This window comes from Dermochelys coriacea, chromosome 20 (assembly GCF_009764565.3).
Source record: "Dermochelys coriacea isolate rDerCor1 chromosome 20, rDerCor1.pri.v4, whole genome shotgun sequence".
Classification (NCBI taxonomy): Eukaryota; Metazoa; Chordata; order Testudines; family Dermochelyidae; genus Dermochelys; species Dermochelys coriacea.
In genome coordinates, this window is record NC_050087.2 from 17,880,188 (window position 1) to 17,895,619 (window position 15,432).

Here is a 15,432-nt window from a genome sequence, read left to right on the forward strand (position 1 = left end):
AACAGAGCCCAGGAGTCCTGGCTTGCAGCACCCTCTGCTCTAGCCACTAGACCGCACTCCCCTCCCAGAGCTGGGCAGTAGTTGCAGCTGCCACGATACTTCTTGTTTTGCACCCACATCACGTCCCACACAACTACGGCACCACTGCCCCCCAGCCCTGGGCTCCTGCTCTGGCTCCCCTGTCACTGGACCGTGATGGGCTGGGCCAGGGGCTCTCCTGCCTTTTGTGCCAGTTGATGTAACTCTGCCCAGAGGAGGACACTGGGGCTCTGGCACCATTGCTTCCTGGTGGCACCCTCTCCTTTCCGCTGTCTAAGCCTCCTGCTCTCCTGTAGGGAGACAGGGACTGGAGAAGATGCAAAGAACCTGCCCATATCCCCGAGATTCAGGCAGAGCTCTCCTCCCAACTGATCCATGTCTGGCTGCAGGGAGAAGGGGCTCAGAACTATTCAGGTTTTTCCGGAGCCTTTGCTGTGACTCTGGCTGGGAATCCAGCGCTACCTTAGATGCTCCCCCCCAAGCCATGCTTGGAGCCCAGCTCAGGGATGGTGGCCAGGTACCTTCCCCTTTTCTGCTAGGCCCCTAGAGGGCAGGGGAGCTGGTTTCCCAGCTACTGGCCTGGGGGTTCCTGCTGCAAGGGAGGGTGTCTGTCCTGGCTCAGATGCTGCTATAGGAACCTGTAAGGGGGGGGGCAGCAGGGGCCGCCCTGGCACTTGTGGGGTGGGGATCCAAGCTCCCAGGCCTGTCTCCGCTCCTAGGGCTGGCTGGGTCTCCGCAGAGATCTTTGTGCAATAGGTGACGCTGCAAGGGACGCTTTATCGGACGGGCTGTCCCCACGGCCTGGGCCCAGCCTCTGGGTGTGGCACTCAGTGACACAGCAACGGAAGGAAGGAAGCCAGCGTTTGGCAACGCTAGCTGGGTGCCTGTTGCCAGGCCAGGGTGGGGCAGCCCAGCCTCCGAGCTAGGAGAGGAGGAGAAAGGAGAGCTGGCTGCTGCTAGGAGCTTTAAAAAATAAAAGCAAAAGCCCTAGGCCCAGCTGGGGCTGTTTCACAACATCCCAGCCTGTGGCAAGTGCCAGAAGCCACAAGCAGCTGAGAGGAGATTACCAGAGACAGAGGCTTTTCCCAGCTGCAGCTCCTCACCCCCCACACCGGGCCCCTTTCTTCTGTCTTTGCTGCTTCCCAGTGATGTAGTTCACTGTGGGGTGAACCTGAACGGTGCACCTCTCCAGCAGAGTGTGCCATAGACCCCAGGTGGCCTGGAGCAAGTAGCTTAGGCCCAAATCTCTTCGGGCCTCACTTTCCCCATTTGTACAATAGCTCTGCCCTACCTCCTGATTGTGGCACTCAGGTACTACAGGGATAAGAGCCGAGAACTACCTAAGATCCAGGGGTTTGCTAAGAGAACAGGAGGACTTGTGGCACCTTAGAGACTAACAAATTTATTTGAGCATAAGCTTTCGTGAGCTACAGCTCACTTCATCGGATGCATTCAGTGGAAAATACAGAGGGGAGATTGATAGACACAGGGGCACCTGGGGCTGGGATGGCCGGGGGGCTGTGGGTTGGGACTGAGGGGCACTGGCAGAGCTGGGGGGGAGAGGGTGTCCTGGGGGGTTCTGGTTGGGGGTGTTTGGTGGGGGAAGGAGATGGGGTGGGGGGTCCGGGGCTCTGGTGGTGGTGGGGAGGGGAGCAGGAGACCGTCTTCAGTGACAGCCCCAGGTGGCTGCGGTCCCTTTAAATAGGGGGGGAGGGGTTGCGGGGGCGGGCGCCCCGCCCCCTTGGCCTGCCCACGTGGTTTCCCGACCCGGAAGTGCCCGGCGCCCACGTGGTGGGCGAGGAAGATGCCGGAGCCGGGGCTGAAAATCAACGCGGGCTTCGCGGCCCGCTACGGGCGCTACCGGCGGCGGGAGGAGCTGCAGCGGCGTGAGCCGGGGGCGGGGCCTGCCGGGGGGTCCCCCGATCCCAGCCTGGGGAACCCCCACCCCAAGGGCGCCTTTCCCCACCAGGGGCCTGTCCCTGCAACGCCCCCCCCCTTGCATGACATCTGCCCCTGCAGCCCCCCCTTGTCCTGGGCTGCCCCCAAGCTCAGCGAATAGCCCCCTGCCCTGACCTAGAGACAGCCCCCCTCTTTCCATGGCCCTGGAGGCGGGGGAGGGGCGTGGCTAGAGGGTGCAAAGTTGGGGCGGGTGGGGCACCTGGGGAGAGGAGAATAGGTACCCGCAGACCCCCCCCAGCTCCCCGCTAACCCCACTGCCTTTGACCACCCCAGTGCAGGATCGCTATGGGGCCGACACGGGGGCCGGTGAGGAGTCCAGCTCGGAATCGGAGGAAAGTGGGGACGACGTGGTGAGCCTGGGATGGAGGTTGGGGGTCAGCGGGCCTGAGAATGCGGCGTGGCTTCAGAACAGGACTCCTGGGTTCGGTCCCCAGCTCGGGGAGGGGAGGGAGGGCTTGTGGGTCAGAGCAGGAGGCTGGGAGCCAGGATTCCTCCTGAGTTCTGGCCCCGGCCCTGACACTGACTGGCTCTATGTCCTTAGGTGAGTGACTTTCCTTCTCAGTGCCTCAGTTTCCCCCTCTGTCCTGTGGGGATAACGCTGAGCTACCCCTTGGTGCCTTGTGGGGTGGGGTCAGTGCTAGACACAGAGTCTCAGAGAAAGGGTGGGGGTCGCTGTTGACTAACCCGCTGGCTTCGGCAGGAGCTGGATCCCCTGCAAGACAGAGATTTCTATCGCACTCTGGCCCTGCTGAAAACCAAGGACCCCAGGATCTACGAGAAAGATGCCACCTTCTACAGCCAAGCAGGTAATGTCTCCTCCTCCCCTGCGTGCCTCTGCTGTGCAGTCCTCCCCCTCTCTCCCTGCCCCCGGTGGCTCCCCCCATCAGAGCCACAGCATTGGTGTAACTGTGTGGAGCTGCCAGGAGGAAGTATTGTCCTAGGTGGGACCCGCTGGTAACTTTGCCCCCTTTGCTCAGCTGTGCTGGGAGGAGTGCTGGAGCCAGAGGCATGATCCTGGCTCCCATGGGCAGCTTGCCACGTTTCCATAATAACCTAGGAGGGACGCACCATATGGGATCCCCTTCCTGCCCCCCAAGGTTAATTCCCAGCTGGGACCCCCTCCTCCACTGCCTTTACTCCATTCCTGAAGCCCCCACCCCCAAGGACCATGGCTGGGGTCCCTGAGCCAGGAATGCTGGGCTGGGTCTGGCTCCGACTCCCTGATCTATGGGGACGCCCCTTCCCAGCCTGCAGGACACCCGAATTCCTGGCCTGCATGTCCAGCTGCCTCCCACTGACTGGAGTGCCTGGCTCCCTGCACGGAGCTGGGCTTTGGCTCTGTCCTCAGATTCCTTGTCAGAAAGGGGGAGGGAGGTGGCCCTGAAGAGGAAGGAGAAACCCATGTACCTGAAGGATTACGAGAGAAAGGTGATCCTGGAGAAGGAAGGGTAAGGAGCGGGAGCTGGGCTGGGCCACAGAGGTCCTTGGAGGAGCAATTTCATAGAGTTTAAGGCTAGTTTAAGTGAGCAAGACCCACCGGCCACGCATCTTAGATGGAGGATGTCCCAGCTCAGAGCCCTGATTTGCACTGACTGGTATTTCATCTCCAGCTGAGGCCAATCTCTGATGCTTTAGAGGCAGGCGGGGGGGGAAAGACCCAACCCAGAATATATGTGGCCAATTGTGCACTGGGAAAAACATCCCTTCCTGACCCCTGCAAGCGACTGGCTGTGGCCCAGAAGCCTGCGACTGGATTATAGCCATTGGCTTAATGCGGCGCTTCAGGTGTTAGGTGTATGTTGAGGACAATGCGGATGAAGGGTTGACCTCCCTTTGGAGTCCACTGGCCAAAGGCTCAGGCCTGGTTGCCCCGTCGCTGAAAGGGCAGTGCAGAGTTTGAGGGGTCCTGCTCCGGCAGGCAGCTGTGGGTCTGTGGCAGTGTGGATGTAGCCGGGATTGGGTGATGGAGGTGACATGGCGCAGGGGCTGTGTAAAGGCTGAAGCAGACAAATAACCAATTTTTTCCTCTTCCAGCAAATACGAGGAGGATGAGGAGGACGAGGAAGCAGCAGCTGAAAGACGGAAGGTGGGGAGCGGCTTGGAGAGGGCCTTCTCAAGCTGGGGGGAGGCTGTATCTCTGCCCAGAGAGAGGGGGAGGAGGTGCCAGGGAAGCCTTCCCCACTACAGAGCCTGTTCTTCCTCCTTAAACCCCACCTGTGGTATCAATGGGACGTGGGATTCTCCTCTTCCTGCCCTATGCTGTTGCAGCATAGCTGCTGAAAGACTGCTGGGCCCCACCCCAGAGGTGGCCGCATCTCAGGGCCGGGGTCTGGAGACCGGTGCCAAGTTTAACCCCGTTTCCCTCACTGTGCAGAGAGCCGTCTCCCAGAGCTACGTTGAGGAGCAGAAGCGAATCAAGGAGAGGTGAGGGGGAGGACGGGGTGTGGGGCACACGGGGGGTGTGTGGGTGACCCCACCAGACGCAGGGACCACCGGGGGGGATGCAGGTCCCCAAAGGGGTAGGTGTGCCTGGGGTAGCTGGTGCTCAGCACTCCAGCCAGGCAGGCGCCTGTAGCCGGTCGGTGGGGGGGGGTCCCGTGGCTTCGAACCCCGGTGCCTGCTGCTAATCCCGAGGCGTCCCCGTCCCAACAGCTTCCAGCCGTTCGTGGCAGACAGCGACGGGGAGGAGAGCGCGGGGGAAGGCGGCTCAGCCCTGCTGCAGAAACGGATCAAGAGCACGGAGGAGATGGTGGGTGACGGGCGGCGGGGAGGGGGTTGCTCTGGGTCCCTGGGCTCAGCCAGGGGAGCTCTGGGCAGAGACGGTTCCTGTGCCAGGGGGGGTTTGGTGGGTTCAAGGCAGCTGGGCTTGGGGGATGCAGTTCTGGGGGCTAGCTCCTTTAGGTGGGGATCATGGCATGGCACCTCCTGCTGGGCTGGCTGCATTTGGGGGGGTTGCACAGGTGTCCGGGGTGCTGATGGAGTCTCTGCTTATCTCCACCCCAGGCGCGCGAGCAAGAGGGCTATATCAGCTGGCTCAAAGGGCAGGATTTTCCCCCGGACCAGCAGCTCGAGGACCTGGTAAGCGGGCGCCCGCTCTTCCCCGGCCAGGTGCTGTCGGAGCCCCCAACCCTGGGGCAGGGCCAGCGTCCCCGGCAGAGACCCCCACAAGCGCCCCCTTCTGGCAGGGGAATAGGGTCTACAGCCAACGTAAAACCCAAATTGTGTCCACCAGCCCCTGGCCCAGTGCTCGACCCCTTGCCCAGGGTCCGGGCACTCCGGCGTCTCCCCTCTGGAGAGTCCATCCTCAGCCCACAGGCAGGAGGCACCTGCTGGTCCCTGCCGGGCGCCAGCCCCTCGGGGCTCTGTTCTGCTCTCTCCCCTGCTCACCACTGAGCTCTCACCCACCCAGCCAAGCCCACTAACCCACCCGCCCCCAGCTGAGCGATCTCCTGGAGCTGCTGAGCCCCACGGCCTTTCCGGGACCAGCTGGCCTGTGACAGCCGCAGCGTGGGCCAGCCCAGCCTTGGATCCTCTCCTCCCCGCCCGCATCTCCCTGCAGCTCTGGCTCAGCCCAGGGGCCTGTCTAGCCTGGGTTCCCGCCTCTGACAGGAGTGGCACCAGCTGCTTCAGGGGTAGGAGCAGGAGGTAGAAATGGGATTGCCTGCCCCTAGGGGAAGTCCCTCCTGACCCGTGTGAGTTAGAGGGTTGGGGTCCTGCCCCAAAGTGGGAGGGAGTCCTAAACCCCCCTCCCCTCTCCCAACTCAGTTACTCTAACCCTGGCTGCTCCTGTTTCCCGTGTCGACGTCATGGCCTCAGTCGCCACCTTGTGGCAGTGAGTTCCGCCGTCTTCTCTCCACCAGGCCCCGCTGAAGGAGTATTGGAGCAATCCCGCACTGGACCCCGGGGAGCGCTTCCTACGTGACTACATCCTGAGCAAGGGCTACAGTGGGGAGGAGGAGGAGGAGGAGGGAAGGCAAGTGCAGTGGGCGCACCTGGGGAGCAGCTTTCTTGCTTGCTGCCTTTCCCTGCCCCATGGGGCTGGATGAAGGGATCCCCTGACCCCAGGAGCCAGATCACGAGTGGGCCATGTTTTATTGGGTGGGGATGGGGGGGGTCTCTAACTTGGGGGGCCTGGCCTGACTCTCGGGGCTGGTGTGCTGCAGAGCCCAGTGGGGGTTGGGCCCCCAGAGTCATGGCTCCGCCCCAGCTGCTGCCTGGACATGTGTCCTTTGGAACTCGAGACCGGCCTCCCATCCCATTGGCCAGTCTGGGGTGGGTGTGGCCACCCCAGCCAATCAGAGCAGGAATGGGGCGGGGTTATTGCTGCTGTAAGAGGAGAAACCACTTGGGTTCAGCTGCTGTGGGGCAGTTGGGGGGCAGCCGTGGGGCTGGGAGTGTTGGGGGTGGGGGGACTTCCTGGGGATAGCAGGCGGGGGGAAAACATGGCCTGTGAGCAGAGCTCCCTACCCAGAGGGGATGGCTATCTCCTGGAGGGGGCGCAGGTTGAAATCAACTTATGGGGCAAGCTTGCGGTGCCACCGAGTGGGGGTGATGGCTGTCAGCAGGGGGCACTTGTCCTTAGCCTGGGGAGGGCTAGAGCAGTGGGGAGGAATGGTGCGGGGACCCTGGGCTGGGGCCCCCAAATTAAACACCAGCCCCGTCCTCAGTGGTGCAGGTGAATGCTGTTGGCTTTTAGCTCAGCCCTTTAGATCCCTTGGTCGTGGGTTCAATCCCCGGCGCCGACAACCCACCCAGGGTGTCATGTCACCCCTAGGAGAGGTTCTGGGGTGGGTTTAGCTCCTGGAGACACCCCCCCACGGCTTTGTTGTCTTTCCCCAGGGACCCTGGGGCCGTGTCCCCCCTGCGGCTGGAGGACTCCTCGGACGAGGGGGAGCTCTTCCTCAAGAAGCAGGAGGAGTTTGAGCGCAAGTACAACTTCCGCTTTGAGGAGCCTGACGCACAGCTGGTAAAGGATACCCCCTGGGCGCCGTGTCCCCCCCGGGCGCTGTGTCCCTCCCCAGGCACCATGCTCCTTCCCCGGGGAGGGGGCGTGACTCTGGAGCCAGTGCAGCTGGGAGACCCCAACACAGATGCAGCCCCAGCCGCCCCGGCTGGAGTGAGGCTTGGGGGCTGCAGTGCAGGGTGCCCCGCATGCTGTGGGTGGGGGTGTTCAGGCTGTGGGTGCAGGACACCAGGGTCCCTGGAGTCTCGCCTGTGTGTGGGGAGGGGGGTCTGGCGGTAACGCATGTCCCATGTTCCCCCCCCAGGTGAGGACTTATCCCCGGACCATCGCCAGCTCGGTGCGCAGGAAGGACGAGCGGCGCAAGGAGAAGCGCGAGGAGATCAGGGAGAGGAAGAGGAAGGTGAGAGATGCCCACAGTGTGCAGGGGGTGGGCTGAAGGGGGCTGGGGGTTTCCCAGCCCCTGGACGTTGTGGGGCAGCCTGAGTCGCGGAGCTGAGTGAATAAAGGGGGGAGAGAGCAGGGGGCCTGGATGCGTGGGTTCTATCCCCAGCTCTGGGAGGGGAGTGGGGTCTAGTGGTTAGAATGGGGGGGGCTGAGAGCCAGGACGCCTGGGTTCTCTCCCTGCTCCTGTCTTGGGTTGGTCTTTACCCTCAGTGTCTCTGGGAGCTGGTTCTATTGGACAGGGAGTCTCTCGCGGGTTAGGAGCGCCCTCCCCGTCTCTGTGTTGCATGGACCCCCTGGCAGTTGCGGGGCAGGTGACAGAGGTGTGAGCGAGTGAGGGGAGCCCATCCCATAATAACCCCAAGTCCCTGTTCCCCCCCCCACCACCCCTCTCCACAGGAGAAGGCCCGGAAGCAGGAGGAGTTGAAGCAGCTGAAGAACCTGAAGCGCCAGGAGATCCTGGCCAAGCTGGAGAAGCTGCGGGAGGCAACGGGCAATGCGACCGTCGGTTTCGGGGAGCAGGACTTGGAGGGGGCCTTCGACCCGGCCGAACATGACCGGCTCATGCAGGCGAGAGCCCCCCGCGCACCTGCCCTCACCTGGGGGACCGGGTCCCACCCACCTTGCCCTGGGGGGGCCTGGCGCTTCCTGGCCTGCAGCACAAACACCCACCTCCATCCCCAAATGGGGCCTGGGTGCCTCCCAGCCTGCAGTACAGACCCTGCCACCCCAGCACCTCCTGGCTGGCCTGCAGACACCTCCCCACTCTCCCCATGGGGCCCTTGCATCTCCTGACTCTGCCACACCCCTCTGGGCTCCAAGGGGTTAATGTCCCGCGCCAAGCCCAGCTGGCTCCCAACTGCCCCGGGTCCCATGTCCCCCGGCCTGGCCTGGCTTGGCTTGGCTCCTCTGTGGGTCAGCGGGATGGCACCAGGCTGCATCCCCAATGGCAGGGAGGTCCCCTCCGCTCCGGGGCAGGAGATGTAGCCCTGCATGGGGCTGGGATGGGCCCAGGATGTTCGTGGGACAGAGGAGCCCTCCCTTGTCCTGTCCCACTGGGCACGGCCCCTCCCCAGGCTGGGACTCCCTGCTCAGGTGGGGGGGGAATCCTGCCCCACTCAGCCCAGCTGCTCACTCGGCTCCTTCTCCTTTTCCCACCCCACAGAAATTCTTCGGGGCCAAGTATTATGGGGAGGGGGAGGAGGAGAAGCCGCAGTTCGAGGAGGAGGAGGGCGTGGATGGTAGGTAGATGGGGAGGGGAGGGGAGGGGGCATGTGCGGGGAGGACAATGGGGGGGGCACCATCCAGGACACACTGGGCCTTGCAATGTCTGTGTCCCGTCCCCACCCCCTGCTCCGACCAGCTGGGCAGATCACTTCTCCCCCCAGCCCCATGCTGCAGGGAGAAGGTGGGCTGATTTGCATATTTACATATGCAAATGACTCATTGTCTGGGAGGAGTGCGTGAGTTTGAGGGGCTGGTTCTGTGGGAGCTGTTGCGGCACAACGCAGATGCCACTCGGAGCCCGTCTGGGCTGGCTCCATAGCACCCCCACACTGCAAATTGTGGGGGGCAGCAAGGGGACAGTTCATCTGAACTTCCCATCCCGAACCCTGCGGGCAGTGCTGTTAAAATCAGCTGCTGCGCCCCAGCCCAGAGGTGGCTGCCTCTCAGTGGTTGTGTGTGGGGGAGCAGTAGGAGTACAATTCTACTCCAAAGAAACCATCTCTTTCCCCTTTGGACCCAGATGGCTGGAACTGGGACAACTGGACCGGCCGGGACACAGAGGGGGGCGAGTGGCCGGAGGAAGAGGGGAGCTACGAGCCACACTGCGAGGACCCCAACTTCGTTGTACGTCCCTGGGGTAGAGGGAATTTGCCAGCTGGTGCTGAGACCCCACTGAACTCATAACACTGTCGGCAATGCCGGGTGACTCCAGCAGGGGGCGCTCCCAGCATGCCCCAGTGGGGTGGTGCCAGCAGGGCACGTTCGGGGGCACCCCACTTGGGGATCGGGGCCCGTGGCGCTGGGAGGTACGGGAGGGGTTGTCTCCCTGAGCCAAGCGTGACGGGTGCCGCCGGGGCGGTTCTGTCCCCCCAGATGGATGCAGATTATGACCCCCATGTGCGGCCAGGCCCCCCCTGGAAGCGGCAGAAGGAGGCGCCGACATTGCTGGGGAAGAGGAAGCTCAAGACGCAGTTCACGGAGGCTGTGGAGCGGAAGAAGCCCCCGTTCGACCCTGGTAAGGGGGTTGGGGGGGGTTCTGCCTGGAGCCTTCTCCAGCGCAGATATCCTGGGGTGTCAGGCTCCTTGGGCCCAGCAGCTGTCCTGCCCCCTCTGCACCCCACCGGGAGCCACATGCTGCCAGCTATCCATCCCCCTCCCAGGGTGCCCCCAGGATGGCTCCCCCAGCTCTGCCCAGGCCGGCGGGCTCCGTACTCGGGGTGCCCCCCACTGGCTAAGACATGGCAGCGTTGGATCAGGCTCCCTCCTGCCCCCCGGTGCCCTCCCTGGTCTGCCCCAAGGGCGCCCTGTAGCCAGGGGGGCCCAGCCCCTGGCTCCCTCTGGGTCTGCCTCAGGGCCCCCCGCAGCTGAGAGGGGGAACTGAACTGGGTGGGGGATCACTTGTGGCAGGGGGCTGTACTGGGGGTGCTGCCGGACCAGGGAGCTCCTAATGCTGCCCCCATCCCAGGGCTGTGCTGAGCCCCCCGTTTCCCCCCAGAGGCGGGCTCCTTTGAGCAGTACCTGGATGAATATTACCGGCTGGACTACGAGGACCTGATCGGCGACCTGCCCTGCCGCTTCAAGTACCGCACCGTGATGCCCTGCGACTTCGGCCTCAGCACCGACGAGGTACCCGCCTGCTGCCCCTTCCCTGCCCAGCACCCATCCCTGTGTCCTGCCGGCCTCCCCACAGTTCTGGGCCTAGCCCGGCTTTTGTCCCAGCTCCAGGAGGCGAGTGGGGTCTAGTGGTCAGAGCAGGAGACTGGGAACCAGGACTCCTGGGTTCTCTCCCTAGCTCTGCCCCAACTCTCTGACCTGAGGGGATCAATCCTGTCCCTTCTCTGTGCCTCAGTTTCCCCCTCTGGATCCCCAGCTCCTGGGGGTCTCCTCCCCCCAGTGGATACCTGCTCCTCACAGGCCATGAACCCTCCCCCACTTTGCTCTCATTCCCCGTCAGATCCTGGCCGCTGATGACAAGGAGCTAAACCGCTGGTGCTCGTTGCGCAAGACCTGCATGTACAGGTGAGGGGCTGGGGGGCTGCCCCTCCCCTGTGGCGCTTGGGGGTGGGGGATGGGACGGCAGCAGATGGGTCCTTGGGCCCCAGGGAGCTTCATACCAGGACTGTGCTTTGCTCAGAAGCCACATGCAGGGTGAGATTCCCACAGCCCTGTGGAATATGACTCCTGGCTTCTATCCCTGGCTCCGGGAGGGGAGTGGGGTCTCGTGGTTAGAGCCAAGGGCGGAGGGGGGGCAGGGAGCCAGGACTCCTGGCTCCGGGAGGGGAGTGAGGTGTGGAGGTTAGAGCTGGGGTGGAGGGGAGGGCTCAGAGTCGGGAAATCTGGGTTCTGTGTGTACCTCAGTTTCCCTCTCTGGTGCTCTGCCGTAGCATTGCCAGATTACTGTCCAGGCCCCGTTCACATGTGGCCAGGCTGATTTTCCCATTCCCCAGCTCTCTGGCTCTCAGCCCTTCTCCAATTAGAGGCCTTGGAATGTGACCCCTGGGTCCCTCTCTTTGGGTCAGGATCTGAACCCTTCTGCCCCATCTCTCTTCGCAGGTCGGAGAAGGAGGAGCTCCAGGACAAGGCTGCCTACATCCGCAAAGCTCAGAACACCAGCAAGAAGCAGCAGATACTCAAGTCCCTCTCCGCTGCGTACGTACACTGGGTCCCCCGTGCTCCCACCGTGCCATTTGAACCCTCACCCCCTGCATGGGAGCTCGTGTCTAACCATATTTTTTTGGCTGGGAATTTCCTTGGTTTTTAGGAGTCCCAGGGGGCTGCTGGATGGGCCCCCCAGCTGCTGCACATTCTATGGGGCTCCAGGGGGCTGGCAGCAGGGGTGGGGTGGGCCCCTGGCAGGGAGTCTTAAAGACACTGGGGTTTCAGACCTGAGGCCACTCTGCAGAGAGCATGTTCCCTCCTCTCCCCGGAGCTGATTGGGCCCTGTTGGTCAGTGACCCCCCAGAGAAGCAGGCTGGGCAGGTGAGGGGCAATGCTCCTGAGCTCCTTGCCCTCATATAAAGGAAATGCTGTGTTCACATGGGGTACAGTGGGTCGGTGGAACTCCCTGCTACATGATCCCAGGGAGGCCAAGAGCTGGGTGCTTGTATGGACAGTGTGAATGGCTTTGGGGTAGGAGCCCTGACCTCTGCGTGGTGAGAGGGGATCCTATTTCTGCTGCCTCCTGCGGGGTGTCTTGTAGCTTCCACTTGCAGGCCCCTGCTGGAGACTGGATACCAGGCTAGATGGGCCCCCGGGCTGGCGATGCCTGTGCTCTCAGGGCCGCAGGCCTCGCGGGGGTGGGTGGCTCTGGCAGGGCAGGGCTGAGTTCGCACAATGCCCTGGTCTGGGGAACCCCCGACTTTCACACGGCCCCTCTCCTTGTCCAGCAGCACGGAGGAGGCCGGCGAGGCTGAGCCGCGGCCCAAACTGGGGAAGAAGCACCAGGACAAGACGAAGCAGCAGCAGCTGGAGCAGGAGCCATCTGGCGCTGGCCTAGCTGCGCGCCAAGAGGATGAGGGGCCCTCGGTGCCCACGGCAGGGGCCCTCAGCCCCACCCTGTCCCCTGCTGGGCAGCCCGGTGGTCTGGCAGGGACGGCCTCCCCTGGGCCCCAGGCCCCCGCTTCCAAGGCAGGGCCGTGGCTGAAGCGGCGAGGCCGGCAGGGGCTGCTGCTGGGCGCCAGGGTGCGGGTGGGTGGGCGGGAGTTCAGGGGGCAGAGGCTCCAGGCCTATGGGCTCAATCCCCGGCAGCTGCACTGGCGCCAGCTCCGCCGCCACAAAACGAAGCAGCTGCCGCAACAGACTCAGCGGGCAGAGGCGCCTGGACGCCAGGGTCCCGCGGGCAAAGCTGCCCGGGCCTGAGCACGGAGAGAGCCAGTGGCTTGCGTGGCTGGGTGCCATTGCCTGGCAGCTAGGGGAGAGGGGCCCCAGGCCTACCCTGGAACTGAGTGTGGGGGGGCAACTCTCACCCCTCCCCAGCAGCTGGGGTCACTACCCCTTCCTGCTACCAGAAGTGGGCTTGACACCTGTTCTGGTTCAGTGCCTCAGTTTCCCCTGCTGGAGTAGGTGCACTGCGGGGTGGGGCTTAGTGTTTGGTTGCAGAGAGTGGAGCAGAGCCTTTCTCTCCATCAGTGCTGCTGGGCCTTGTTCCCTTTTTTACACTGATTCTGAAATAAACCTGGCTCGAGTGCTCTGACTCCCTGAGAGCAGCTTTCGTCTCAGGACCGCTGGGGCTGCCGGTGCCCATCCTGCCAGGGCCAGCTGCGGCTCCCCCTGGCCTGCCTCCCCCAGAGTCTGGGGGAACGCATTCAAACTCTGCTGCTTAACTAAGGAGGTCTGTGCCCCCAGCCCAGGAGGAGCCAAGCCCTCCCCTGGAGGGAGATGCTGGCTGCACAGGGCTGTCCACTCCTCAGGCCACGGGGATTGTGGTTGTGGAGGGTTAGGCTGTGGGGCCAGGTCCCACTTTGTGCATCAGGCTCTGGGCTGCGTTGGGTGAGTGCCATCCCTGGGGCTGACCCCCCCCCCCCCCACAGCAGACCAGGAGCTGCCTTTGCTTTAACCCAAGGACTTAGCCCTGGCAGCTGGTGTCCTCGGGGGAACCTGCTAATGCCATGTGGAGCCAAGTCTCCTACCTGCCCTAATTGGGGGTGGGGCAGTGCCTGTTTTTCCTGATGCAAAATTGCCTCTCGGGGGAGCAGAAAGGCCCTGGGGTGGGGGTAGATCCTGCTTTTCTCCAGCTCCCTTCAGGGGCACAGGGAGTCGTGGGCAGTGGGGTGGGGCCCTGAGGCAGCGTTACACAAATTGGCTCCCAGGGCTGGGCGGGCCCCTGGTCCTGCACTGTCAACCTGGCTACTTTAGGCAGGCCTGGCTCTGGTCTGGGTTTGGGCAGCCCCTGAATGCCTGTGGCTCCTAGCTGCTGGTCCCATACTCCCCTGCAGGGCCCAGGCCTGCTGCTACTGCTCAGCTCCTGGGGCACAGCAGGGCAGCCTGGGCCCGGCTAGTACCCATACTGCTCTGGAGCCCAGCTGCCCTGTCCCTACCAGCACTGGCTGGGAGGAGGGGGCCATGCAAGGCTGATGGTGCTGCCCAGGTGACCAAGGCTGGAGCTGGGCCCTGCCTTGCCCCTCGGTGGCTGGGCCATTGCTTGTCTCCCTCCGGGCTGCAGCTAAGCCCCTGAGCCGCCTTAGCAGGGTGATGCGAGGCAGCCCTTGGATTTCCAAGTGGTTTAAGAGGCGGTGGCAGGCATTGGTGGCCCCAGGCTGGGCACAGAGCAGCAGGAGTGTGAGGAGATGGCCCTGGCTTGCTGCTGCCACTCGGCTGGGCCATGGCGGTGCCGTGCGCTGCTGCTGGCAGGACTCCTGCTGCTGCTCCTCCGGCAGGCGGCCAAGCAGTGAGTATCTGGCACCTGTGGGGTGCATCAGGGGAGCTTCAGCAAACCGGGGCAGTGGGGGAGTCTGCAGGGGCTGAATGGGGCTGTTAGCAGGAGCAGGTGCTGGGCTATGGGTACCCTGTAATTCAGTGCCCAGTTCTTGCTGTGGGTGAAGGCTCGTAGTGGGCAGGCTGGGATGAGACACCCCCCCCCAACTGCAGTGCTGGTTTGGGGCAAAGGGCTTGCTCATTGTCCCCCATGGCCACATGCCTCAGCAAGCAAAGCAAGGGGGCTGCTGCTTCAGGAGCCCAGCCTGGACCAGGCTGCCATTGTGCCTGGTGCTGTATGTGTGGGTGTATTACAGTAGTGCCCTGGCCCACCCCCATGGTGCTAGGTACATCACAAACCCAGAACAGGCCAGGCCCCATAGACTCATAGATATTCAGGTCAGAATTTATGATCTAGTCCGACCTCCTGCACCCTGCAGGCTGCAGAATCTCACCCCCCCACTCCTGCAACAAACCTCACCTATGGTTGAGCTACTGAAGTCCTCAAATCATGGTTTAAAGACTTCAAGGAGCAGAGAATCCTCCATCAAGTGACCTGTGCCCCACGCTGCAGAGGAAGGCGAAAAACCCCCAGGGCCTCTGCCAATCTGCCCTGGAGGAAAATTCCTTCCCAGCCCCAAATATGGTGATCAGCTGAACCCTGCGCATGTGGGCAAGATTCACCAGCCAGATACCCACAAAAGAACTCTGTAGTAACTCAGATCCCACCCCACCTAACATCCCAGCACAGGCCATTGGGCCTATTTACTATGAAAAGTTAACATGGTTTTAAGATTCTACTCGATAAGTTTATGGAGGAGATGGTATGATGGGATAATGGGATTTTGGTAAGTAATTGATCTTTAAATATTCAGGGTAAATAGGCCAAATCCCCTGAGATGGGATATTAGATGGATGGGATCTGAGTTACCCAGGAAAGAATTTTCTGTAGTATCTGGCTGGTGAATCTTGCCCATATGCTCAGGGTTTAGCTGATCACCATATTGGGGGTCGGGAAGGAATTTTCCTCCAGGGCAGATTGGAGAGGCCCCGGAGGTTTTTCGCCTTCCTCTGTAGCATGGGGCACGGGTCACTTGAGGGAGGCTTCTCTGCTCCTTGAAGTCTTTAAACCACGATTTGAGGACTTCAATAGCTCAGACATAGGTGAGGTTTTTCATAGGAGTGGGTGGGTGAGATTCTGTGGCCTGCGCTGTGCAGAAGGTCAGATTAGATCAGAATGGTCCCTTCTGACCTTAGTATCTATGAAAAAAAACATGATTTTGGCAATTAATTCATCTTTATCTCATCATACCATCTTGTCCATAAACTTACCAAGTTTAATCTTGAAGTGAGATAGGTCTTTTGTCCCCACTGCTTCCCTTGGAAGGCTG

At 62.4% G+C, this 15,432-nt stretch overlaps 1 protein-coding gene across 2 annotated transcripts; it reads left to right on the forward strand.

The window, feature by feature from the left end:
• Positions 1-1,767: 1,767 nt before the first annotated feature.
• On the forward strand, positions 1,768-14,209 carry KRI1 (KRI1 homolog). Of its 2 annotated transcripts, none has more exons than XM_038379330.2 (19): positions 1,768-1,925; positions 2,272-2,348; positions 2,699-2,804; positions 3,347-3,446; positions 4,033-4,084; positions 4,373-4,422; positions 4,651-4,747; positions 5,002-5,076; positions 5,859-5,971; positions 6,838-6,964; positions 7,266-7,361; positions 7,802-7,972; positions 8,568-8,643; positions 9,150-9,253; positions 9,503-9,644; positions 10,125-10,255; positions 10,584-10,648; positions 11,183-11,278; positions 12,016-14,209. In XM_038379330.2, exons 1-19 carry the CDS (start codon positions 1,844-1,846, stop codon positions 12,485-12,487), a joined length of 2,232 nt encoding a protein of 743 aa, XP_038235258.1. In that variant the 5' UTR covers positions 1,768-1,843; the 3' UTR covers positions 12,488-14,209. The 2 variants fall into 2 exon arrangements, with proteins under 2 accessions (XP_038235258.1, XP_038235259.1); XM_038379331.2 differs by having other exon boundaries at positions 12,019-14,209.
• The last annotated feature ends 1,223 nt before the right edge of the window (positions 14,210-15,432 follow it).